This window comes from Oncorhynchus gorbuscha, linkage group LG09 (genome assembly GCF_021184085.1).
Source record: "Oncorhynchus gorbuscha isolate QuinsamMale2020 ecotype Even-year linkage group LG09, OgorEven_v1.0, whole genome shotgun sequence".
NCBI classification, from domain to species: domain Eukaryota; kingdom Metazoa; phylum Chordata; class Actinopteri; order Salmoniformes; family Salmonidae; genus Oncorhynchus; species Oncorhynchus gorbuscha.
In genome coordinates this window covers 15,649,101-15,676,719 of record NC_060181.1, presented here as the reverse complement: position 1 = coordinate 15,676,719, position 27,619 = coordinate 15,649,101, and the positions used below count along the sequence as shown (strand labels likewise).

The 27,619-nt window shown below is 40.5% G+C and overlaps 1 protein-coding gene across 1 annotated transcript in view; it reads right to left on the bottom strand.

Annotated features, from left to right (window-relative positions):
* LOC124043194 (adhesion G protein-coupled receptor B2-like) overlaps window positions 1–27,619 on the bottom strand; it is a 557,845-nt gene that overhangs the window by 205,133 nt on the left and 325,093 nt on the right. Inside the window, exons 7-11 of the mRNA XM_046361489.1 lie at window positions 27,384–27,548; window positions 18,367–18,468; window positions 11,384–11,490; window positions 8,133–8,327; window positions 7,620–7,688 (exon numbers count right to left, since the gene is read on the bottom strand). Of these exons, the coding sequence (XP_046217445.1) occupies window positions 7,620–7,688; window positions 8,133–8,327; window positions 11,384–11,490; window positions 18,367–18,468; window positions 27,384–27,548 (638 nt within the window). The remainder of the gene's footprint in view (window positions 1–7,619; window positions 7,689–8,132; window positions 8,328–11,383; window positions 11,491–18,366; window positions 18,469–27,383; window positions 27,549–27,619) is intronic.

The window sequence follows — 27,619 nt, the reverse complement described above, 5'->3', positions numbered from 1 at the left end:
GGGCCGGAAAAACCTTGGATCATTGTTACTCTAACTTCCGCGACGCATATAAGGCCCTGCCACGCCCTCTTTCGGAAAAGCTGACCACGACTCCATTTTGTTGATCCCTGCCTACAGACAGAAACTAAAACTGGAGGCTCCCACGCTGAGGTCTTTCCAACGCTGGTCCGACTAAGCTGATTCCACACTCCAAGACTGCTTCCATCACGTGGACTGGGATATGTTTCGTATTGCGTCAGATAACTACATTGACGAATACGCTGATTCGGTGTGCGAGTTCATTAGAACGTGCGTTGAAGATGTCGTTCCCATAGCAACGATTAAAACATTCCCCAACCAGAAACCGTGGATTGATGGCAGCATCCGTGTGAAACTGAAAGCGCGAACCACTGCTTTTAATCAGGGCAAGGTGACTGGTAACATGACCGAATACAAACAGTGCAGCTATTCCCTCCGCAAGGCTATCAAACAAGCTAAGCGTCAGTATAGAGACAAAGTAGAATCTCAATTCAACGGCTCAGACACAAGAGGTATGTGGCAGGGTCTACAGTCAATCACGAACTACAAGAAGAAAACCAGCCCAGTCACGGACCAGGATGTCTTGCTCCCAGGCAGACTAAATCACTTTTTTGCCCGCTTTGAGGACAATACAGTGCCACTGACACGGTCTACAAAGAAAACATGCGGACTCTCCTTCACTGCAGCCGAGGTGAGTAAAACATTTAAATGTGTTAACCCTCGCAAGGCTGCAGGCCCAGACGGCATCCCCAGCCGCGCCCTCAGAGCATGCGCAGACCAGCTGGCCGGTGTGTTCACGGACATATTCAATCAATCCCTATACCAGTCTGCTGTTCCGACATGCATCAAGAGGGCCACCATTGTTCCTGTTCCCAAGAAAGCTAAGGTAACTGAGCTTAATGACTACCGCCCCGTATCACTCACTTCCGTCATCATGAAGTGCTTTGAGAGACTAGTCAAGGACCATATCACCTCCACCCTACCTGACACCCTAGACCCACTCCAATTTGCTTACCGCCCAAATAGGTCCACAGACGATGCAATCTCAACCACACTGCACACTGCCCTAACCCATCTGGACAAGAGGAATACCTATGTGAGAATGCTGTTCATCGACTACAGCTCGGCATTCAACACCATAGTACCCTCCAAGCTCGTCATCAAGCTCGAGACCCTGGGTCTCGACCCCGCCCTGTGCAACTGGGTACTGGACTTCCTGACAGGCCGCCCCCAGGTGGTGAGGGTAGGCAACAACATCTCCACCCCGCTGATCCTCAACACTTGGGCCCCACAAGGGTGCGTTCTGAGCCCTCTCCTGTACTCCCTGTTCACCCACGACTGCGTGGCCACGCACGCCTCCAACTCAATCATCAAGTTTGCGGACGACACAACACTGGTAGGCTTGATTACCAACAACGACCAGACGGCCTACAGGGAGGAGGTGAGCGCCCTCGGAGTGTGGTGTCAGGAAAATAACCTCACACTCAACGTCAACAAAACTAAGGAGATGATTGTGGACTTCAGGAAACAGCAGAGGGAACACCCCCCTATTAAGTTTTAAGTTCCTCGGCATACACATCACAGACAAACTGAATTGGTCCACTCACACAGACAGCATCGTGAAGAAGGCGCAGTAGCGCCTCTTCAACCTCAGGAGGCTGAAGAAATTTGGCTTGTCACCAAAAGCACTCACAAACTTCTACAGATGCACAATCGAGAGCATCCTGGCGGGCTGTATCACCGCCTGGTACGGCAACTGCTCCGCCCACAACCGTAAGGCTCTCCAGAGGGTAGTGAGGTCTGCACAACGCTCACCGGGGGCAAACTACCTGCCCTCCAGGACACCTACACCACCTGATGTTACAGGAAGCCCATAAAGATCATCAAGGACAACAACCACCCGAGCCACTGCCTGTTCACCCCGCTATCATCCAGAAGGCGAGGTCAGTACAGGTGCATCAAAGCTGGGACAGAGAGACTGAAAAACAGCTTCTATCTCAAGGATAACAGACTGTTAAACAGCCACCACTAACATTGAGTGGCTGCTGTCAACACACTGACACTGACTCAACTCCAGCCACTTTAATAATGGGAATTGATGGGAAATGATGTTAAATATATCACTAGCCACTTTAAACAATGCTATCTAATATAATGTTTACATACCCTACATTATTCATCTCATATGCATATGTATATACTGTACTCTATATCATCTACTGCATCCTTATGTAATACATGTATCACTAGCCACTTTAACTATGCCACTTTGTTTACATACTCATCTCATATGTATATACTGTACTCGATACCATCTACTGTATCTTGCCTATGCTGCTCTGTACCATCACTCATTCATATATCTTAATGTACATATTATTTATCCCCTTACACTGTGTATAAGACAGTAGTTTTGGAATTGTTAGTTAGATTACTTGTTGGTTATTACTGCATTGTCGGAACTAGAAGCACAAGCATTTCGCTACACTCGCATTAACATCTGCTAACCATGTGTATGTGACAAATACAATTTGATTTGATTTGATTTGATGTATACATGTGGTTAAACAGACACTCTTATCCAGAGCATCTTAGTCCACACATTGAACTAAGGTAGGGGGTAACTAAAACGTTCCTCAGAAAAGCAGCTATCTCAGTCTGTGTACGCATGTGTGATGTTGTTGAGTGTTATGGTAATGGTTATGTGTGTATTGATAATATGTACAATTGAAGTCGGAAGTTTACATACACTAAGTTGACTGTGCCTTCAACAGCTTGGAAAATTCCAGAATATTATGTCATGGCTTTAGAAGCTTCTGACAGGCTAATTGACATAATTTGAGTCAGTTGGAGGTGTACCTGTGGATGTATTTCAAGGCCGACCTTCAAACTCAGTGCCTCTTTGCTTGACATCATGGGAAAATCTAAAGAAATCAGCCAAGACCTCAGAAAAAAATGCAGACCTCCACAAGTCTGGTTCATCCTTGGGAGCAATTTCCAAACGCCTGAAGGTACCATGTTCATCTGTACAAACAATAGTACGCAAGTATAAACACCACAGGACCACACAGCCGTCATACCGCTCAGGAAGGAGACGCAACCTGTCTTCTAGATATGAATGTACTTTGGTGCAAAACGTGCAAATAAATCCCAGAAAAAAGCAAATGACCTTGTGAAGATGCTGGAGGATTCAAAAGTATCTATATCCACAGTAAAAGGAGTCCTATATCGACAAAACCTGAAAGGCCTCTCAGCAAGGAAGAAGCCACTGCTCCAAAACCGCCATAAAAAAAGCCAGACTATGGTTTGTAACTGCACATGGGGACAAAGATCATACTTTTTGTTCTGATTTAACAAAAATAGAACTGTTTGGCCATAATGACCATCATTATGTTTGAAGGAAAAAGGGGGAGGCTTGAAAGCCGAAGAACACATGCTTCTACACCTGCATTGCCTGCTGTTTGGGGTTTTCGTCTGGGTTTCTGTACAGTACTTTGAGAAATCAGCTGATGTAAGAAGGGCTTGATAAATAAATTTGATTTGTAATGTGATTTGAACACCATCCCAACCGTGAAGTATGGGGGTGGCAGCATCATGTTGTGGGGGTGCTTTGCTGCAGGAGGGACTAGTGCACTTCACAAAATAGATGGCATCATGAGGTGGGAAAATTATGTGGATATATTGAAGCAACATCCCAGGACATCAGTCAGGAAGTTAAAGCTTGGTCGCAAATGATTCTTCTAAATGGACAATGACCCCAAGCATACTTCCACAGTTGTGGCAAAATGGCTTAAGGACAACACAGTCAAGGTATTGGAGTGGCCATCACAAAGCACTGACCTCAATCACATAGACAATTTGTGGGCAGAACTGAAAAAGCATGTGCGAGCAAGGAGGCCTACAAACCTGACTCAGTTACACCAGCTCTGTCAGGAGGAATGGGCCAAAAGTCAACCAACTTATGGTGGGAAGCTTGTGGAAGGCTATTCAAAGCGTTTCACCAAAGTTAAACAATTTAAAGGCAATGCTACCAAATACTAATTGAGTGTATGTAAACTTCTGACCCACTGGGAATGTGATGAAATAAATAAAAGCTGAAATAAATCATTCTCTCTACTATTATTCTGACATTTCACATTCTTAAAATAAAGTGGTGATCTTAACTGACCTAAGACAGGGACATTTTACTAGGATTAAATGTCAAAACTGAGTTGAAATGTATTTGGCTAAGGTGTATGTAAACTTCCCACTTCATCTGTATGTTGGGGGCATTATGTTACGTGTGCTGTTGTGATTAAAAAAAACATGTTTCAATTAACTACGCAAGCCAGTTAAAGAACATATTCTTATTTACAATGACAGCCTAGGAACAGTGGGTTAACTGCCTTTTTTTACCTTGTCAGATGAGGGATTTGATCTCGCAACCTTTTGGTTACTGACCTAACACTCTAACCACAAGGCTACCTTCAGCCTCGCTGACTGGGCATTATCTCATGTGTGCTGTTGTTGTGTGCCATGATAATGGCTATGTGTGTTATGATAAAATGTATGTTGGGGGATATAGCATGTGCATTGGGGTCATATGCATTGTTTAATAACTAAATCTGGATGTGCGCACACACACTCAAGAACTACAGGAAACGTATGATCTCTGTAATTTCAAACAAAGGTTTATGTACCAAATATTAAGTTCTGCTTTTCTGATGTATCAAATACATATGTCATGCAATAAAATGCAAATTAATTACTTAAAAATCATACAATGTGATTTCTGGATTTTTGTTTTAGATTCCGTCTCTCACAGTTGAAGTGTACCTATGATAAAAATTACAGACCTCTACATGCTTTGTAAGTAGGAAAACCTGCAAAATCGGCAGTGTATCAAATACTTGTTCTCCCCACTGTGTGTATATACAGTGTTATAACGATGTGCAAATGGTTAAAGAACAAAAGGGAAAATAAATTAGCTTAAATATGTGTTGTATTTACAATGGTGTTTGTTCTTCACAGGTTGACCTTTACTTGTGGCAACAGGTCACAAATCTTGCTGCTGTGATGGCACACTGTGGTATTTCACGGAGTAGATATTGGAGTTTATAAAAATCGGGTTTGTTTTCAAATTCTTTGTGGATCTGTGTAATCTGGGGGAAATATGTCACTCTAATATGGTCATACATTGGGCAGGAGGACAGGAAGTGCAGCTCAGTTTCCACCTCATTTTGTGGGCAGTGTGCACATAGCCTGTCTTCTCTTGAGAGCCAGGTCTGCCTACAGCGGTCTTTCTCAACAGCTAGGCTATGCTCACTGAGTCTGTACATAGTCAAAGCTTTCCTTAAGTTTGGGTCAGTCACAGTGGTCAGGTATTCTGTCGCTGTGTACTCTCTGTTTAGGGTCAGTCACAGTGGTCAGGTATTCTGCCACTGTGTACTCTCTGTTTAGGGTCAGTCACAGTGGTCAGGTATTCTGCCACTGTGTACTCTCTGTTTAGTTTTAAATATAACTCTAGTTTGCTCTCTTCTTTTGTTAATTCTTTCCAATGTGTTAAGTAATTATCTTTTTTTCCCAAGTCCCAAGACCAGCTTGCTTAGGGAACTCTTCTCCAGCTTCATCTCTCTGTAGGTGATGGCTTTGGTATGGAAGGTTTGGGAATCGCTTCCTTTTAGGTGTTTTTTGATAATTAGGGGGTATCGGCCTAATTCTGCTCTGCATGCATTATTTGGTGTTCTACGTTGTACACAGGGGATGTTTTTGCAGATTTCTGCATGCAGAGCCTCAATTTAGTGTTTGTCCCATTTTGTAAATTCTCGTTGGTGAGTGGACCCCAGACCTCACAACAATAAAGGGCAATGGGTTATACAACTGATTTAAGTACTTTTAGCCAGATTCTATTTGGTATGTCAAATTTTATGTTCCTTTTGATGGCAGGGAATGCCCTTCTTGCCTTGTCTCTCAGATCATTCATAGCTTTGTGGAAGTTACCTGTGGCACTGTGGCAAAGGTATGTATAGTTATTTTGTGTGCTCTAGGGCAATGGTGTCTAGATGTAATTTGTAGTCCTGGCGACTGGACCTTTTTGGAACACCATTATTTTGGTCTTACTGAGATTTACTGTGAGGTCCCAGGTCTGGCAGAATCTGTGCAGGAGATCTAGCTGCTGCTGTAGGCCCTTCTTGGTTGGTGACAGAAGCACCAGATCATCAGCAAACAGTAGACATTTGACTTCAGATTCTAGTATGGTGAGGCTGGGTGCTGCAGACTGTTCTAGTGACCACGCCAATTTGTTGATATAAATGTTGAAGAGGGTGGAGCTTAAGCTGCATCCCTGTCTCACCCCACGGCCCTCTGGGAATAAATGTGTGTGTTTTTTTTGCCCATTTTAACCTCACACTTCCTGTTTGTGTACATGGATTTTATAATGTCGTATGTTTTTCCCCCAACACCACTTTCCATCCATTTATATAGCAGACCCTCGTGCCAAATTGAGTCAAAGGATTTTTTGAAGTCAACAAAGCATGAGAAGACTTTGCCTTTGTTTTTGGTTTGTTTGTTTGTCAATTAGGTTGTGCAGGGTGAATACATGGTCTGTTGTACGATAATTTGGTAAAAAGACAATTTGACATTTGCTCAGTAGATTGTATTCACTGAGGAAATGGGAAAAATAACAGCAGACTTCTACAAGGTGCTGACACATATCCCACAGTAGTTATTAGGGTCAAATTTGTCTCCACTTCTGTGGAGATCAGTCCTTGGTTCCAAATATATATATTTATTTTTACCTTCATTTAACTAGGCAAGTCAGTTAAGAACACATTTTTATTTTCAATAACAGCCTAGGAACAGTGGGTTAACTGCCTGTTCAGGGGCAGAACGACAGATGCTTTACCTTGTCAGCTTGGGGTCTCAATCTTGAAATCTTTCGGTTACTAGTCCCACGTTCTAACAACTAGGCTTCCTGCCGCCCCAGGTAGCCTAAATATTGGGGATGATGCCAGAGCTAAGGATGATGTCAAAGAGTTTTAGTATAGCTAATTGGAATTTGTTGTCTGTATATTTCATCATTTCATTGATGATACCATCAACACCACATGCCTTTATGGGTTGTAGGGTTTGTATTTTGTCCTGTAGCTCATTCAAGGTAATTGGATAATCCAATGGGTTCTGGTAGTCTCACACACACACACACACACACACACACACACACACACACACACACACACACACACACACACACACACACACACACACACACACACACACACACACACACACACACACACACACACACACACACACACACACACACACACACACACACACACACACACACACAGGTTGTCAGTATGTACACAGTTTGGAGTATGATCTGTGCTGAATGGCAAACAGGTGTGATTTTACAACTCTTCTGATAATGACATAAACACTGCTATCAAATTCAACCAACTGTGACAGAGCCAGACACTCTGATACACACACACACACACACACACACACACACACACACACACACACACACACACACACACACACACACACACACACACACACACACACACACACACACACACACACACACACACTAAAACTACAGTTTAAAAGCCTACCTGATGAGCGTCTTCCCACTTCTCAAGGTTTTCCATGTCCAACATATAGCTGACTACCTGGAAGAATTTCTGAGGAAAGAGAAGAGGAGGGTTGACTTTTGGGGAGCTGAGGGGTGTGAGTTTACATGCAACATGTAGGGATGTAGGTGTGTGTTTTATCTGTCTGTTTTCTCCCTGTAGGTGTGTTTGTTTTATCTGTCTGTATATGTCACCCACCTGCGAGTTGTCAGGAGCTGTAGTTTGCTCTCTTGAACGTTTGTGTGTGTGTGTGTTTGCGTGCGTACTTGTGTGTGTGTGTTTGCGTGCGTGTGTGTGTGTGTTTGCGTGCGTGTGTGTATTTGTGTCCTCCCCACCCACCTGTGTGTCGTCGGCAGCTGGGATGTAGGTTGCTCTCTTGAACGTTTGTGTGTGTGTGTGTGTGTGTTTGCGTGCGTGTGTGTTTGCGTGCGTGTGTGTGTGTTTGCGTGCGTGTGCGTGCGTGCGTGTGTGTGTATTTGTGTCCTCCCCACCCACCTGTGTGTCGTCGGCAGCTGGGATGTAGGTTGCTCTCTTGAAGGTGTCCGTCACATTTCGGAGAATCTCCGTGGAGAACAGGAGGTCACCACTGTAGTAGCTCCTCCTCTGTAAGAGATCCAGGAGATTCCTCACGACCTGAGACATGCCCTCTCCAGCCAGGGTCCTCTGACCCTTCGCAAGATGCTCTCGCAACTGGAGACAGCAGGGGAGGAGAGGGGGTATAGAAACACGGGTTAGAGAGAGATGGGGAGGGAGAGAGGGGGAGAGAACAAGAGAAAGAGAGAGAGAGAACAAGAGAAAGAGAGAGCGAAAGAGAGAGAGTGAACAAGAGAAAGACAGAGAGAACAAGAAAGAGAGAGATGGAGAGAGAGAGAGATTGAGGTGATGTAGAGAGAGAGAGAGATAGAGGTGAGGTAGAGAGAAAGAGAGAGAGAGAGGTGAGGTAGAGAGTAGAGAGAGAGCGAGGTGAGGTAGAGAGCAGAGAGAGAGGGAGAGAGAGAGAGAGAGAGAGAGAGAGAGAGAGAGAGAGAGAGAGAGAGAGAGAGAGAGAGAGAGAGAGAGAGAGAGAGAGAGATAGAGGTGAGGTAGAGAGCAGAGAGAGGTGAGGTAGAGAGTAGAGAGAGAGAGATATAGGTGAGGAAGAGAGCAGAAGGAGAGAGATGGAGGTGATGTAGAGAGTAGATAGAGGTGAGGTAGAGAGTATAGAGAGAGAGAGAGAGAGAGAGAGAGAGAGAGAGAGAGAGGTAAGGTAGAGAGCAAAGAGTAGAGAGAGAAAGATCTGAGGCTTCTTATCCACCTATCTTTGCTTGGGATCAGTAGGTATTATAGGTATGTAAGGGTAGTGAATGTCATAAATGACCAGTATCTTGGTCAAGTACCTAGCCCTCAGCCCCTAGCCATCAGCCCTCAGCCCCTAGCCATCAGCCCTCAGCCACTAGCTCTCAGCTATTACCCCTCAGCCCCTGCCCTTAAGCACCTAGCCATATGTACCTAACCCTCAGCTCCTAGCCCTGAGCTCATAGCCCTCAGCCTCTAGCCCTCAGCCCCTAGCCTTCAGCCCCTAGCCCTCAGCCCCTAGCCCCCAACCCCTAGCCCTCAGCCCCTAGCCCCCAGTACCTAGCCCTCAGCCACAGCTCCCAGTACCTAGCCCTCAGCCCCTAGCCCTCAGCTCCTAGCCTTCAGCCCATAGCCCTCAGCACCTATCCCTCAGCCCCTAGCCCCCAGTACCTAGCCCTCAGCCTATAGCCCCCAGCACCTAGCCCTCAGCCCGTAACACTCAGACTCTAACTCTCATTCCCTAGCCCTCAGCTCCTAGCGCTCAGCCCCTAACACTCAGACTCTAACCCTCAGCCCCTAACACTCAGCCCTTAACACTCAGCACCTAGCCCTCAGCCCCTAGCCCACAGCACCTAGCCCTCAGCCCGTAACACTCAGACTCTAACCCTCATTCCCTAGCCCTCAACTCCTAGCCCTCAGCCACTAGCCCTCAGCCCCTAGCCCTCAGCCCCTAACACTCAGACTCTAACCCTCAGCCCCTAACACTCAGACTCTAACCATCAGCCCCTAACACTCAGACTCTAACCCTCATTCCCTAGCCCTCAACTCCTAGCCCTCACCCACTAGCCCTCCGCCCCTAGCCCTCAGCCCCTAACACTCAGACTCTAACCCTCAGCCCCTAACACTCAGAATCTAACCCTCAGCCCCTAGCCCTCAGCCCCTAACACTCAGACTCTAACCCTCAGCCCCAAGCCCTTATTAGGCATTTTTGCAGATATAACTGGATAGATACTGGCCACTCTATGTATTCCACATTGCTGCATGGCACTTTGACTGAAATCCATGCACACACACACACACACACACACACACACACACACACACACACACACACACACACACACACACACACACACACACACACACACACACACACACACACACACACACACACACACACAACAGTGATCTTCAGTCACAACAGCAATCAAACCTAATGAACCGCAGCTCCATGCTAATGAAAAGTTAGTGGTGAACGCAGGCCTAGGCTAACAGTGCAATCAACCAATCACAGCACGCCTGGTGGCTACCCCGTTGGCTTCCATTATCGCCATGGAGACAGACGGTCAGAGGTCACGCAGTAGGACAGTCAATGATTAATCTCAGTTACCCAGAAGTAAAATTATCTAAAAGAAAGTGTAATTTCTTGTTAACTATTGTGATTACCTTTGTGTAAAGGAAGGAAGCGAAGTTTCCTCCCTTGTAAACGGAAACTTTTGGCCAAACCACTCCTTCCGCTAATTTCACTTGTATTTATAATGGCCAAAAGACATTTTCTCTTCACTGCGCCAGTTTAAGCAACGCCTTTGCCCAATCCTGATTCATCCAAATCATCAATGATGACAACCAAAAACCAGGAACGACTGCTGTTCGTAATCACTCTACGTGAGCCTTGACAGATTCTTGCCGTTTCAACTTCCATGAGAATCTGTCCATAAGAGATTAGTCAATGATTAACCAATGCATTTATTAAACAATGGATGAAATCAGTAACTCTCATTAGAGAGGGAGAAAGTGTTGAGAGTGATGACAATGCTACTTATGACTAACTGGACAAACTTTTCACAGAAAGTTATTCACGGCCAGAAATCATAAACCATCTCAGAGTTGAGTGCTGATCCAGGATCAGGCCCCACATGTTCATGTAATATTATTCATTATTATTTAAAAAGGCAAACCTTATCTCGGCACTCTTACTATAAGAGACTTTATGAATACAATCCCACGTCTATTGACGGGCAAACAAATACGATGTGGGCGTCGACATAATTCATTTATTCAACCTGTGTTGAAGGTCAGTCTTCGAGAACAAATTGTTTATTTAAACAGCCATCTGTTTAATCATTGAGTTGTTCATTTTACAGGCTAGAAGAAGAAAGGAAGTCCATAGTTTTGAAATAGCGATGGAAATATTAAGGAAGTGGAAGACATGCTAAAATGACAAAATGAAGCACATGTGCATTTCAAATGTACAATGTTCAAATGGCTCAGCTCAGCTAAATGTGACAAGAACAGAATACTTTCTGCTAGTTGTCTATGTGTTATTATGCACCATCTGGATAGAAGGTAGCTTACTAAAATGCATTCACAATAACGTCGCGGCACAGGTGGCTCATTGAGCATGTTATACAAGACCAACTGTATTTGAATAAATGAGATGTGAATAGAGAGAGTGTGAAAAAGGGACTTACAGATAAATGTAAATATCTGAATTCCATCGAGACGCATCTGGCGAAGCTCGGAGGACCCCAGTAAGCAACTCCATTAGCGTCCAGCAAGCAACGACGACTAGCAGATCCTAGAGAGAGGAGAGAGAGAACGAGATACCATTGTTATGTAAAACTTAACAGCAATAACACATTGGTTTCATGTTATCCAGTAACCTCATGAGACTCTCATCTCATTTGGGGCGGCAGGGTAGCCTAGTGGTTAGAGCGTTGGACTAGTAATCGGAAGGTTGCAAGATCAAACCCCCGAGCTGACAAGGTACAAATCTGTCGTTCTGCCCCTGAACAGGCAGCTAACCCACTGTTCCTAGGCTGTCATTGAAAATAAGAATATGTTCTTAAATGACTTGCCAGTTAAATAAAGGTAAAAAAAATATATAAAAAATACAAATTGCAACTTGTTTCCAACATAGTATACCAACTATAATGTAGAGTGGAGGTCAACGTCAGGTCTACCATCCACCTAACACTATCTAATATACAACTACTCTATAAGGTCACACACATAGTATACATGTACACAGTTATTTTGAGGATGAAACTTAGAAACAACATATGGTGAAACTGAAACTTGAGCCCTGTGGGATACCATTGCAGGCCTTCACGGATCCACCTGTACCCGAATACACGCCAATCCATCTGGGATCCAAGTGGGTCCAGAATTCTAAATAATGTCACCGGGTCTGGGTTGGATCTGATATGATTGTCACAGGTCTCGGATATGAGTCATTTTAACTGACTTGTCTGGAAGGTCCCCTAAAAGATCTGAACGCGACTGCTGCAGTAGAGAGAGAGATTTTATCATTTATGCTGATGCTATTTGGTTTTCATGAGTGGCCCGTGTAGCTCGTTGTTGGGCAATTATAAGTCATCAAAGAGGCAATACGCTACTGCCATAAAGCCTCAGTTTTTGGCAAAAGTTAGAGGATATCTAATCAATGGAAGATGGAATTAAAATGATGGAATTAGAAGTTGAAGGAGATGGATAGACTAGAATGACCAAGAGCCAAAAGGTAGGCTCCTACAACAGGTGGGCTCCTACAACAGGTAGGCTTCTACAACAGGTAGGCTTCTACAACAGGTGGGGGTAGGCCTCTACAACAGGTAGGCTTCTACAACAGGTGGGCTTCTACAACAGGTGGGCTTCTACAACAGGTGGGCTTCTACAACAGGTAGGCTCCTACAACAAGTGGGCTTCTACAACAGGTAGGCTTCTACAACAGGTGGGCTCCTACAACAGGTAGGCTCCTACAACAGGTAGGCTTCTACAACAGGTAGGCTCCTACAACATGTAGGCTTCTACAACAGGTAGGCTCCTACAACAGGTGGGCTCCTACAAAAGTCGGGCTCCTACAACAAGTAGGCTTCTACAACAGGTAGGCTTCTACAACAGGTGGGGTCCTACAACAGGTGGGCTCCTACAACAGGTAGGGTTCTACAACAGGTAGGCTCCTACAACAGGTAGGCTTCTTCAACAGGTGGGCTTCTACAACAGGTAGGCTTCTACAACAGGTAGGCTCCTACAACAGGTGGGGTCCTACAACAGGTGGGCTCCTACAACAGGTGGGCTCCTACAACAGGTGGGATTCTACAACAGATGGGATTCTACAACAGGGAGGCTGGGATTCTACAACAGGTAGGCTACAACAGGTGGGCTTCTACAACAGGCTTCTACAACAGGTAGGCTCCTACAACAGGTGGGGTCCTATAACAGGTGGGCTCCTACAACAGGTGGGCTCCTACAACAGGTGGGATTCTACAACAGGTAGGCTCCTACAACAGGTGGGATTCTACAACAGGTAGGCTCCTACAACAGGTGGGCTCCCACAACAGGTGGGCTCCTACAACAGGTAGGCCTCTACAATAGGTAGGCTCCTACAACAGGTGGGCTCCTACAACAGGTGGGATTCTACAACAGATGGGATTCTACAACAGGGAGGCTCCTACAACAGGTGAGATTCTACAACAGGTAGGCTTCTACAACAGGTGGGCTTCTACAACAGGTAGGCTTATACAACAGGTAGGCTCCTACAACAGGTGGGGTCCTACAACAGGTGGGCTCCTACAACAGGTGGGCTTCTACAACAGGTAGGCTCCTACAACAGGTAGGCTTCTACAACAGGTAGGCTCCTACAACAGGTGGTCTCCTACAAAAGGCGGGCTTCTACAACAGGTAGGCTCCTACAACAAGTGGGCTCCTTCAACAGGTAGGCTCCTACAACAAGTGGGCTCCTACAACAGGTGGGCTCCTACAACAGGTAGGCTCCTACAACAGGTGGTCTCCTACAAAAGGCGGGCTCCTACAACAGGTGGGCTCCTACAACAGGTAGGCTCCTACAACAGGTAGGCTTCTACAAAATGTGGGCTCCTACAACAGGTGGTCTCCTACAAAAGGCGGGCTCCTACAACAGGTGGGCTCCTACAACAGGTAGGCTCCTACAACAGGTAGGCTTCTACAAAATGTGGGCTCCTACAACAGGTGGGCTCCTACAACAGGTGGGCTCCTACAACAGGTGGGCTCCTACAGCAGGTGGGCTTCTACAACAGGTGAGCTCCTACAACAGGTGGGCTCCTACAACAGGTGGGCTTCTACAACAGGTGGGCTCCTACAACAGGTGGGCTTCTACAACAGGTGGGCTCCTACAACAGGTGGGCTCCTACAACAGGTGGGATTCTACAACAGGTAGGCTCCTACAACAGGTGGGCTCCTACAACAGGTGGGATTCTACAACAGGTAGGCTCCTACAACAGGTGGGCTCCTACAACAGGTGGACTCCTACAACAAGTAGGCTTCTACAACAGGTAGGCTTCTACAACAGGTGGGCTTCTGCAACAGGTGGGCTCCTACAACAGGTGGGCTCCTACAACAGGTGGGCTTCTACAACAGGTGGGCTCCTACAACAGGTGGGCTTCTACAACAGGTGGGCTCCTACAACAGGTGGGCTCCTACAACAGGTGGGATTCTACAACAGGTAGGCTCCTACAACAGGTAGGCTTCTACAACAGGTAGGGTCCTACAACAGGTTCTACAACAGGTGGGATCCTACAACAGGTGGGCTCCTACATCAAGTCAGCTTCTACAACAGGTAGGCTTCTACAACAGGTGGGGTCCTACAACAGGTGGGCTCCTACAACAGGTAGGATTCTACAACAGGTAGTCTCCTACAACAGGTAGGCTTCTACAACAGGTAGGCTTCTACAACAGGTAGGCTACTACAACAGGTGGACTCCTACAACAGGCGGGCTCCTACAACAGGTAGGCTTCTACAACAGGTAGGCTCCTACAACAGGTAGGCTTCTACAGCAGGTGGGCTTCTACAACAGGTAGGCTTCTACAACAGTTGGGCTTCTAAAACAGTCGGGCTCCTGAGTGGAGCAGCACTCTAAGGCACTGGATCTCAGTGCAAGAGGTGTCACTGCAGTCCCTAGTTCGAATCCAGGCTGCATCACATCTGGCAGTGATTGGGAGTCCCACAGGCCCAGCGTCGTCCGGGTTTGATTGGGGTAGGCTGTCATTGAAAATAAGAATTTGTTCTTAACTGACTTGCCAAGTTTAAAAAAAGTAAAAATACAACAGGTGGGCTCCTACAACAGGTTTAGCTAGCTTAACATGCTTCTCCTGGGTTCATGGAGTCAAGACAGGTACAACATAATCTTATTGGATGATGAATAACCTAGCCATGGCAGCTATTAGTCTACTATAGTGTGAGTCAGCTTGTTGGTTGGTTGTTGTCTCTTGTCTCTTCCTCCCTCCTCCCTGTTACCCGTGTCACTCGCTCCAGTACGGCCCATCCCCCGCCTGGTCTAGTCCAGTACGGCCCATCCTCCGATCTGATCCATCACTTGGATCAGATCGGACTGGGTCTGGATTCGACCAAGTCTATACAGAATGGGTCTAGTTGTCCTCGGGTCCGTTCGTTTGGAACGGGTCTATATATTTTAAAAATACATTTCCAGTTGAAGTTGGACATTTACATACACTTGGAGTTATTAAAACTCGTTTTCAACCACTCTACAAATGTCTTCTTAACAATCTACAGTTTGGGCAAGTTGGTTAGGACATCTACTTTGTGCATGACACAATAATTATTTCCACAAGTTGTTCACAAATCGATGAGTTCACTGATAATTCACTGTGTCACAATTCCAGTTGGTCAGAAGTTTACATTGACACTAAATTGACTGTGCCTTGGAAAGCTTGGAAAATTCCAGAAATTATGTCATGGCGTTATAAGCATCTGATAGGCTAATAGACATCATTTGAGTCAATTGGAGGTGTGGATTTATTTCAAGGTCTACCTTCAAACTCAGTGCCTCTTTGCTTGACATCATGGGAAAATCTAAAGAAATTAGTCAAAATTGTATACCTTCACAAGTCAGGTTCCTTGGGAACAATTTCCAAATGCCTGAAGGTACCATGTTCATCTGTACAAACAATAGTATGCAAGTATAAACACCATGGGACCACGCAGCCGTCATACTGCTCAGGAAGGAGACGCGTTCTGTCCCCTAGAGATGAATGTACTTAGGTGCGAAAAGTGCAAATCAATCCTAGAACAAAAGCAAAGGACCTTGTGAAGATGCTGGAGGAAACAGGTACAAAAGTATCTATATCCACAGTAAAACAAGTCCTATATCGACATAACCTGAAAGGCCCCTCAGCAACGAAGACGCCACTGCTCCAAAACCACCATAAAAAAAGCCAGACTATGGTTTGCAACTGCACATGGAGACAAAGATCGTACTTTTTGGAGAAATGTCCTCTGGTCTGATGAAACAAAAGTAGAACTGTTTGGCCATAATGACCATCATTATGTTTGGAGGAAAAAGGGGGAGGCTTGCAAGCTGAAGAACACCACCCCAACCATGAAGCACAGGGGTGGCAGAATCATGTTGTGGGGTGGTTTGCTGCTGGAGGGACTGGTGCACTTCACAAAATAGATGGCATCACGCGGAAGGACCATTTGGTGGGTATATCAAAGCATCCCAACTTATTGTGGGAAGCTTGTGGAAGGCTACCCAAAACATTTGACCCAAGTTGAACAATTTAAAGGCAATGCTACCAAATATTTATTGAGTGTATGAAAAAATTCTTACCCAATGGGAATGTGATTAAATAAATAAAAGCTGAAATAAATAATTCTCTCTACTGTTATTCTGACATTTCACATTCTTAAAATAAAGTGGTGATCCTAACTGACCTAGGACAGGTAATTTTTACTAGGATTAAATGTCAGGAATTGTGAAAAACTGAGTTTAAGTGTATTTGGCTAAGGTGTATGTAAACTTCCGACTTAATCTGTATGTAAATTGGGTCTGGGTGGGAAAAGCTCCAGATCAATTTTGTAACAGGTCCAACTTCATGACATCTAGACACCGTACAAACTACCTTCTCTGCTGGAATAGATTCCACACACACATGTGCGTACACACATACACACACGTACATGCACGCACACGCAAACATACACACAGGCACTTGTGCACACACAAGTGCTCACAGACACACACACACACACACATTTCAAAGTCCTCATCTATTAAGCAGTATATTATTAGTTACAGTGAGTGCCTGAGGACAGTGTCTGGGTAGGCACCTGCTCTGAAAAAAACATCTGATAGAAAATAACATGAATCTCCAGCACCACAATATTAACCAGAATGTATTACTTTTCACACTCACACTGTAGTCAGACACTTAGTACTAGTAGTGGTCAGACACTTAGTACTAGTAGTGGTCAGACACTTAGTACTAGTAGTAGTCAGACACTTAGTACTAGTTGTAGGCAGATACTTAGTACCCCTAGTAGTCAGACACTTAGTACTAGTAGTAGTCAGACACTTAGTACTAGTAGTAGTCAGACACGTAGTACTAGTAGTAGGCAGATACTTAGTACTAGTAGTGCTAGTAGTAGTCAGACACTTAGTACTAGTTGTAGTCAGACACTTAGTACTAGTAGTAGTCAGACACTTAGTACTAGTAGTAGTCAGACACTTAGTACTAGTAGTACTAGTAGTAGTCAGACACTTAGTACTAGTAGTGCTAGTAGTAGTCAGACACTTAGTACTAGTAGTACTAGTAGTAGTCAGACACGTAGTACTAGTAGTAGTCAGACACTTAGTACTAGTAGTAGTCAGACACTTAGTACTAGTAGTAGTCAGACACTTAGTACTAGTAGTAGTCAGACACTTAGTACTAGTAGTAGTCAGACACTTAGTACTAGTAGTACTAGTAGTAGTCAGACACGTAGTACTAGTAGTAGTCAGACACTTAGTACTAGTAGTAGTCAGACACTTAGTACTAGTAGTAGTCAGACACTTAGTACTAGTAGTACTAGTAGTAGTCAGACACTTAGTACTAGTAGTGCTAGTAGTAGTCAGACACTTAGTACTAGTAGTACTAGTAGTAGTCAGACACGTAGTACTAGTAGTAGTAGTAGTACTAGTAGTAGTCAGACACTTAGTACTAGTAGTAGTCAGACACTTAGTACTAGTAGTAGTCAGACACTTAGTACTAGTAGTACTAGTAGTAGTCAGACACTTAGTACTAGTAGTGCTAGTAGTAGTCAGACACTTAGTACTAGTAGTACTAGTAGTAGTCAGACACTTAGTACTAGTAGTAGTCAGACACTTAGTGCTAGTAGTCATCAGACACTTAGTACTAGTTGTAGTCAGACACTTAGTACTAGTAGTAGTCAGACACTTTGTACTAGTAGTCATCAGACACTTAGTACTAGTAGCAGTTGGACTACATCATTACAGTGTAAATGTACATAATACATTATAATTTAGGGGGTTCTTATATTTGTCCTGTTACACACTAGTACATGTGTGTAATGGAATGGAAAAGTGTTTCTTCCATATCCCAACCCTGACTGTTAGACGTCATAATCACGGTTTATAATAGCAGTATAGTTATAGTACTGTCATAGTATCGTCAGGTTTACCAGTGGCGTTAGTCGGACACTTGTTATAGACTGTTTCTCCAGCCGAGGCTCTTTTCCAGGTCATGGTTACATGGTACTCATCTCTACAGATCTCATGAGGTGCTGCAGAGAGACAGAAGAGAGAGAGAGGGAGTTAGATATAACACACACACTGCAATTCAATAATATCCTGCAACAGATTCTATTTTTCCCAGGCATTGTATTTATTACCCACCCTTTCTGTATATTTCATTACCGCTAAAATATATATTCATCCTTATGTCTACACTATTCATCATTACCTCTACAATATACAGTATATCCATCATTACCTATACAATATATATTCATCATTATGTCTACAATATCCATCATTACCTATACAATATATTCATCATTATGTCTAGAATATATATTCATCATTACATCTACAATATATATTCATCATTACCTCTACAATATACAGTATATCCATCATTACCTATACAATATATATTCATCATTATGTCTACAGTATCCATCATTACCTATACAATATATTCATCATTATCTCTAGAATATATATTCATCATTACATCTACAATATATATTCATCATTACATCTTCTATATATGTTCATCATTACCTCTACAATATATATCCATCATTACCTATACAATATATATTCATCATTACATCTACAATATATATTCATCATTACATCTACAATATATATTCATCATTACATCTACAATATATATTCATCATTACATCTACAATATATATTCATCATTACATCTTCTATATATGTTCATCATTACCTCTACAATATGTATTCATCATTACATCTACAATATATATTCATCATTACATCTTCTATATATGTTCATCATTACCTCTACAATATGTATTCATCATTACTTTTACGCTATATCCATCATTACCATTACAATATATATTCATCATTACATCTACAATATATATTCATCATTACATCTACAATATATATTCATCATTACATCTTCTATATATGTTCATCATTACCTCTACAATATATATTCATCATTACATCTACAATATATATTCATCATTACATCTACAATATATATTCATCATTACATCTTCTATATATGTTCATCATTACCTCTACAATATGTATTCATCATTACCTTTTATCCATCATTACCATTACAATATATATTCATCATTACATCTACAATATATATTCATCATTACATCTACAATATATATTCATCATTACATCTACAATATATATTCATCATTACATCTTCTATATATGTTCATCATTACCTCTACAATATGTATTCATCATTATCTATATCCATCATTACCATTACAATATATTTTCATCATTACCTCTACAATATACAGTATATCCATCATTACCTATACAATATATATTCATCATCATGTCTACAATATCCATCATTACCTATACAATATATTCATCATTATCTCTAGAATATATATTCATCATTACATCTACAATATATATTCTCATTACATCTACAATATATGTTCATCATTACCTCTACAATATATATCCATCATTACCTATACAATATATATTCATCATCATGTCTACAATATCCATCATTACCTATAAAATATGTTCATCATTACCTCTACAATATATATCCATCATTACCTATACAATATATATTCTCATTACATCTACAATATATATTCGCATTACATCTACAATATATATCCATCATTACCTCTACAATATATATCCATCATTACCTATACAATATATATTCTCATTACATCTACAATATATGTTCATCATTAATTCTACAATATCTATTCATCATTACCTATACAGTATATATTCATCATTACCATTACACTATATCCATCATTACCTATACAATATATATCCATTATTACCTATACAATATATATCCATCATTACCTAGACAATATATATCCATCATTACAATTACAATATATATCCATTATTACCTATACAATATATATCCATCATTACCTATACAAAATATATCCATCATTACCATTACAATATATATCCATCATTACCATTACAATATATATCCATCATTACCATTACAATATATATCCATCATTACCATTACAATATATATCCATCATTACCTATACAATATATATCCATCATTACCTATACAATATATATCCATCATTACCTATACAATATATATCCATCATTACCATTACAATATATATCCATCATTACCTATACAAAATATATCCATCATTACCTATACAAAATATATCTATCATTACCATTACAATATATATCCATCATTACCATTACAATATATATCCATCATTACCATTACAATATATATCCATCATTACATCTACAATATATATTCATCATTACATCTTCTATATATGTTCATCATTACCTCTACAATATGTATTCATCATTACATCTACAATATATATTCATCATTACATCTACAATATATATTCATCATTACATCTTCTATATATGTTCATCATTACATCTACAATATATATTCATCATTACATCTACAATATATATTCATCAATCTTCTATATATGTTCATCATTACATCTACAATATATATTCATCATTACATCTACAATATATATTCATCATTACATCATTATGTTCATCATTACCTCTACAATATATATCCATCATTACATCTTCTATATATGTTCATCATTACCATTACAATATATATCCATCATTACATCTACAATATATATTCAATTACATCTTCTATATATGTTCATCATTATACAATATGTATTCATCATTACATCTACAATATATATTCATCATTACATCTACAATATATATTCATCATTACATCTTCTATATATGTTCATCATTACATCTACAATATATATTCATCATTACATCTACAATATATATTCATCATTACATCTTCATATATGTTCATCATTACATCTACAATATATATTCATCATTACATCTACAATATATATTCATCATTACATCTTCTATATATGTTCATCATTACATCTACAATATATATTCATCATTACATCTTCTATATATGTTATCCATCTACAATATATATTCATCCATCTTCTATTATGTTCATCATTACCTCTACAATATGTATTCATCATTACCTTTATATATCCATCATTACCATTACAATATATATTCATCATTACATCTACAATATATATTCATCATTACATCTACAATATATATTCATCATTACATCTTCTATATATGTTCATCATTACCTCTACAATATATATTCATCATTACATCTACAATATATATTCATCATTACATCTACAATATATATTCATCATTACATCTTCTATATATGTTCATCATTACCTCTACAATATGTATTCATCATTACCTTTACGCTATATCCATCATTACCATTACAATATATATTCATCATTACATCTACAATATATATTCATCATTACATCTACAATATATATTCATCATTACATCTTCTATATATGTTCATCATTACCTCTACAATATGTATTCATCATTACCTTTACGCTATATCCATCATTACCATTACAATATATATTCATCATTACATCTACAATATATATTCATCATTACATCTACAATATATATTCATCATTACATCTACAATATATATTCATCATTACATCTTCTATATATGTTCATCATTACCTCTACAATATGTATTCATCATTACCTTTACGCTATATCCATCATTACCATTACAATATATTTTCATCATTACCTCTACAATATACAGTATATCCATCATTACCTATACAATATATATTCATCATCATGTCTACAATATCCATCATTACCTATACAATATATTCATCATTATCTCTAGAATATATATTCATCATTACATCTACAATATATATTCTCATTACATCTACAATATATGTTCATCATTACCTCTACAATATATATCCATCATTACCTATACAATATATATTCATCATCATGTCTACAATATCCATCATTACCTATACAATATATTCATCATTATCTCTAGAATATATATTCATCATTACATCTACAATATATATTCTCATTACATCTACAATATATGTTCATCATTACCTCTACAATATATATCCATCATTACCTATACAATATATATTCTCATTACATCTACAATATATATTCGCATTACATCTACAATATATATCCATCATTACCTCTACAATATATATCCATCATTACCTATACAATATATATTCTCATTACATCTACAATATATGTTCATCATTAATTCTACAATATCTATTCATCATTACCTATACAGTACATATTCATCATTACCACTACACTATATCCATCATTACCTATACAATATATATCCATTATTACCTATACAATATATATCCATCATTACCTAGACAATATATATCCATCATTACAATTACAATATATATCCATTATTACCTATACAATATATATCCATCATTACCTATACAAAATATATCCATCATTACCATTACAATATATATCCATCATTACCATTACAATATATATCCATCATTACCATTACAATATATATCCATCATTACCATTACAATATATATCCATCATTACCATTACAATATATATCCATCATTACCTATACAAAATATATCCATCATTACCTATACAAAATATATCCATCATTACCTATACAAAATATATCCATCATTACCATTACAATATATATACATCATTACCATTACAATATATATCCATCATTACCATTACAATATATATCCATCATTACCATTACAATATATATCCATCATTACCTATACAATATATATCCATCATTACCATTACAATATATATCCATCATTACCTATACAAAATATATCCATCATTACCTATACAAAATATATCCATCATTACCTATACAATATATATCCATCATTACCTATACAATATATATCCATCATTACCATTACAATATATATCCATCATTACCTATACAATATATATCCATCATTACCTATACAATATATATCCATCATTACCTATACAATATATATCCATCATTACCATTACAATATATATCCATCATTACCTATACAAAATATATCCATCATTACATATACAAAATATATCTATCATTACCATTACAATATATATCCATCATTACCATTACAATATATATCCATCATTACCATTACAATATATATCCATCATTACCATTACAATATATATCCATCATTACCATTACAATATATATCCATCATTACCTATACAAAATATATCCATCATTACCTATACAAAATATTTTCCTCATTACATCTACAATATGTATTCATCATTACCTTTACGCTATATTCATCATTACCTCTACAATATATGTTCATCATTATCTCTACAATATATATCCATCATTACCTCTACAATGTACAGTGCATTCAGAAAATATTCAGACAAATTGACTTTCTACATTGTAGATTTTTCCACATTTTGTTACATTCCAGACATATTCTAAAATTGATTCAATTGTTTTTCCCTCATCAATCTACCTCATCTTCCTCATAAATACCTCATAATGACAAAGCAAACACATGTTTTTAGACATTAGTGCATGTTTTGTGTGCAAAGTGAACAAAACTCTCATCAAGGCAAAGGGTGGCTACTTTGAATAATCTCAAATATAAAATATATTTTGATTTGTTTAACAATTTTTTGGTTACTTCATGATTCCATATGTTTTATTTAATGGTTTTGATGTCTTCACTATTATTCTACAATGTATAAAATAGTAAAAATAATGAAAATCCCTTGAATAAGTAGGTGTGTCCAAACTTTGACAGGTACTGTATTTCCATCATTGCCTCTACAATATACAGTGAGTGTACAAAACATTAAGGACAAAATGAGGCTATTCTGGGGACAAAAAGGTTGAGTGCAACTCAATATTCGGGAAGAGTGTTCCTAATGTTTTGTACACTCAATCCATATGCAATCTGTCTTTATCTGTCTTTATCTGTCTTTATCTGTCCTCTCTTTGTATTCATATCTCTTTTTATCCCTCTCTACATAACCCTGAACGATGGAGAATATTACAAGAGAGGAAATACTCAGAGTCTGAAGAAGAGAGAGAGAGAGAAAACAGCGCAGGACAAGAGAGGAAATACTCAGAGTCTGAAGAAGAGAGAGAGAGAGAAAACAGCGCAGGACAAGAGAGAAAGATAGTGAGAGATGCACCCTTAGCCTTCTTCTTCATCTAAATCTATGTTCCCCTCCAAACTCTTGGACAGATCTGTATGTTCTGCAACATGCCAGAGAGCTATAAAAGGACTGTCTCTGACACAAGTTCACTCTGCGGCAATGTCTGACATTTATCTAATCTATAGCCTCCCAGAGCACCACACACACACAAACACACACATGCATGCGCACACACACGCACGCACACACACACATACACACACACGCATACACACAGAAAGAGAAAACCCAGTCAAAGGCATGCTTATTAAACTGTGCTGTTTGCTGCAGTGGCTGACACACTGACAAATCACACCAAGCAGGGCTTTGAACAATTCCCTTCGTCCTGTGAGATGAGAGAGGGAGGGAGAGGGAGGGAGGGAGAGGGAGAGAATAGAGAGAGGGGAGAGCAAAAGAGAAATAGGTTGAAAAAAAGAGAGGAAGAGGGAGATAAAGTGAGAGAGAAATGCAGAAAGGGAGAGTGAATATGAAGATTGAGAGAGCAAGAGACAGGAAAGAAAATGGAGGGGAAATGAGAGAGAGAGAGAGAGAGAGAGAGAGAGAGAGAGAGAGAGAGAGAGAGAGAGAGAGAGAGAGAGAGAGAGAGAGAGAGAGAGAGAGAGAGAGAGAGAGAGAGAGAGAGAGAAGAGAGAGAGCAGGAGAGAAGACAATACCCAGCTAGCACATCTGGTTCCTTGGAAGTTGTGGTAATGTACATTTTTGGTTTCTCATTGGTTCTAGGGACAAATTCATAAGTTTCCTAACCAGTATAATTTTTTGAGAAGGGATGGTACCAACACAATCACTTCAAACTGAAGCTGGAATGACACACTGGCTGTACTTTGTTTAGCTTTACCTGTTTAATATTTATATAGTTATTTGTATACAGTATCAGTTCAAAGTTTGGACACACATACAAATGAAATCAATAACATGTATTTATAAAGCCATTTTTACATCATGTCACAAAGTGCTATACAGAAACCCAGCCTAAAACCCCAAACAATGCAGATGTAGAAACACGGTGGCTAGGAAAACCTCCCTAGAAAGGCCAGAACCTAGGAAGAAACCTAGAGAGGAACCAGGCTCTGAGGGGTGGCCAGTCCTCTTCTGGCTGTGCCGGGTTGAGATTATAACAGAACATGACCAAGATTTTCAAACGTTCATAGATGACAGGCAGAGTCAAATAATAATAATAATCACAGTGGTTGTAGATGGTGCAACAGGTCAGCGCCTCAGGAGTAAATGTCAGTTGGCTTTTCATAGCCGAGCATTCAGAGTTCGAGACAGCAGGTGAGCTAGAGAGAGAGAGTTGAAAAGAACAGGTCCAGGACAAGGTAGCATGTCCGTTGAACAGGTCAGGGTTCCATAGCCGCAGGCAGAACAGTTGAAACTGAAGCATTTTGTATATAAAAAAATCCTTGAATGGGTTGGTGGACTTTTACTGTATATCCATAAAGATTATGCTGATTCATGACTGGCTGGCTAAGAAAAACTGCATGTCTGTCTGTCTGTCTGTCTGTCTGTCTGTCTGTCTGTCTGTCTGTCTGTCTGTCTGTCTGTCTGTCTGTCTGTCTGTCTGTCTGTCTGTCTGTCTGTCTGTCTGTCTGTCTGTCTGTCTGTCTGTCTGTCTGCCTGCCTGCCTGCCTGTCTGTCTGTCTGTCTGCCTGTCTGCCTGTCTGTCTGTCTGTCTGTCTGTCTGTCTGTCTGTCTGTCTGTCTGTCTGTCTGTCTGCCTGTCTGTCTTATCCCGACTCCTGACACGTATATTACTATGGGAAAGCTCGAGACCGAATTCCAATATTGAAATAATGTTTTAATAGCTGAGATGAAGTTTATAAATTGTCTCGCTGGTGTGATGAGACAGTGGATTGTGCACTCAGATGGAACAGAGAAAATAGGAATTTTATTACGTCATAGATTTAGCCAAAGGTAACTTGTGGAATAGACAGCATTTGGAATGCGCTTTTAACCAATCAGCATTCAGGATTAGACCCACCTGTTGTTTACATGTTCTTAGAACGTTATTTGAACATTATTGTTTTCTTCTGCTTTTTATGGAAACTGTTCTTAATGTTCTGAGAACATGACTTTAAAAAGAACCATGAGGAACCCTTTGGAAAACGTTACGCTGAAGTACTGAAATCCCCACTTAAGAAACATGGTTCAAAGAACGTTATGTGCGAGTGGGGTATCCTGTACCATTTGCAGAACATTGTGGGAAGGTTGTATGCTAAATAACCATAGGACAACCATGCTCTCACCAAGGTCTAAGAAACATTAGGTTCTCAGAACGTTATGTGGTAGCTGGGTAAGCTGTGCTACAGTATTGCCTTCACCACAGGGAATCATCCACTCTGTGTGATGCAGTTTGACTGACACATGAAGAACCATCAATTCCCCTCATTCCACAATCATTACAGATACAATTATACCCCCACTATACGTAACTCAACACATTTTTAACTGAGCCTATTAAACAAATACACCACAACACATTTCAACAAAAACAAACATGTTTGCAAATTATCACCAATAATCACACACAGTTCGCCCTCTCAATGAACACACACACAGCCCTCATACCATCACACACACACAGTCCCTACCTGACCACACACACACACACACACACACACACACACACACACACACACACACACACACACACACACACACACACACACACACACACACACACACACACACACACACACACACACACACACACACACACACACACACACACACACACACACGTAAACACATACTGAGACACAAAGACACAAACACACACATAGACACAAAGAGACATAAACACACACTGAGACACAAACACACACATAGACTCTGACCGGGGCACTTCTTGTCATTGCAGGAGCGGACCTCCTCTCCGGAGCCGTCACAGGGGTAACCCTGTATCCCTGTCCCCTCACACATCCTGAAGCGACGCTGCCACCCTGAGTCACACGTCTTGCTGCACAGACTCCAGTGGTTCCAGCCGCCCCAGTTACCCCCACCTGGAAAGAGACGGAGGGACGGGTGAAGATATGATGGGAGATGGTTTAATGCATATGATGTCATAACATGC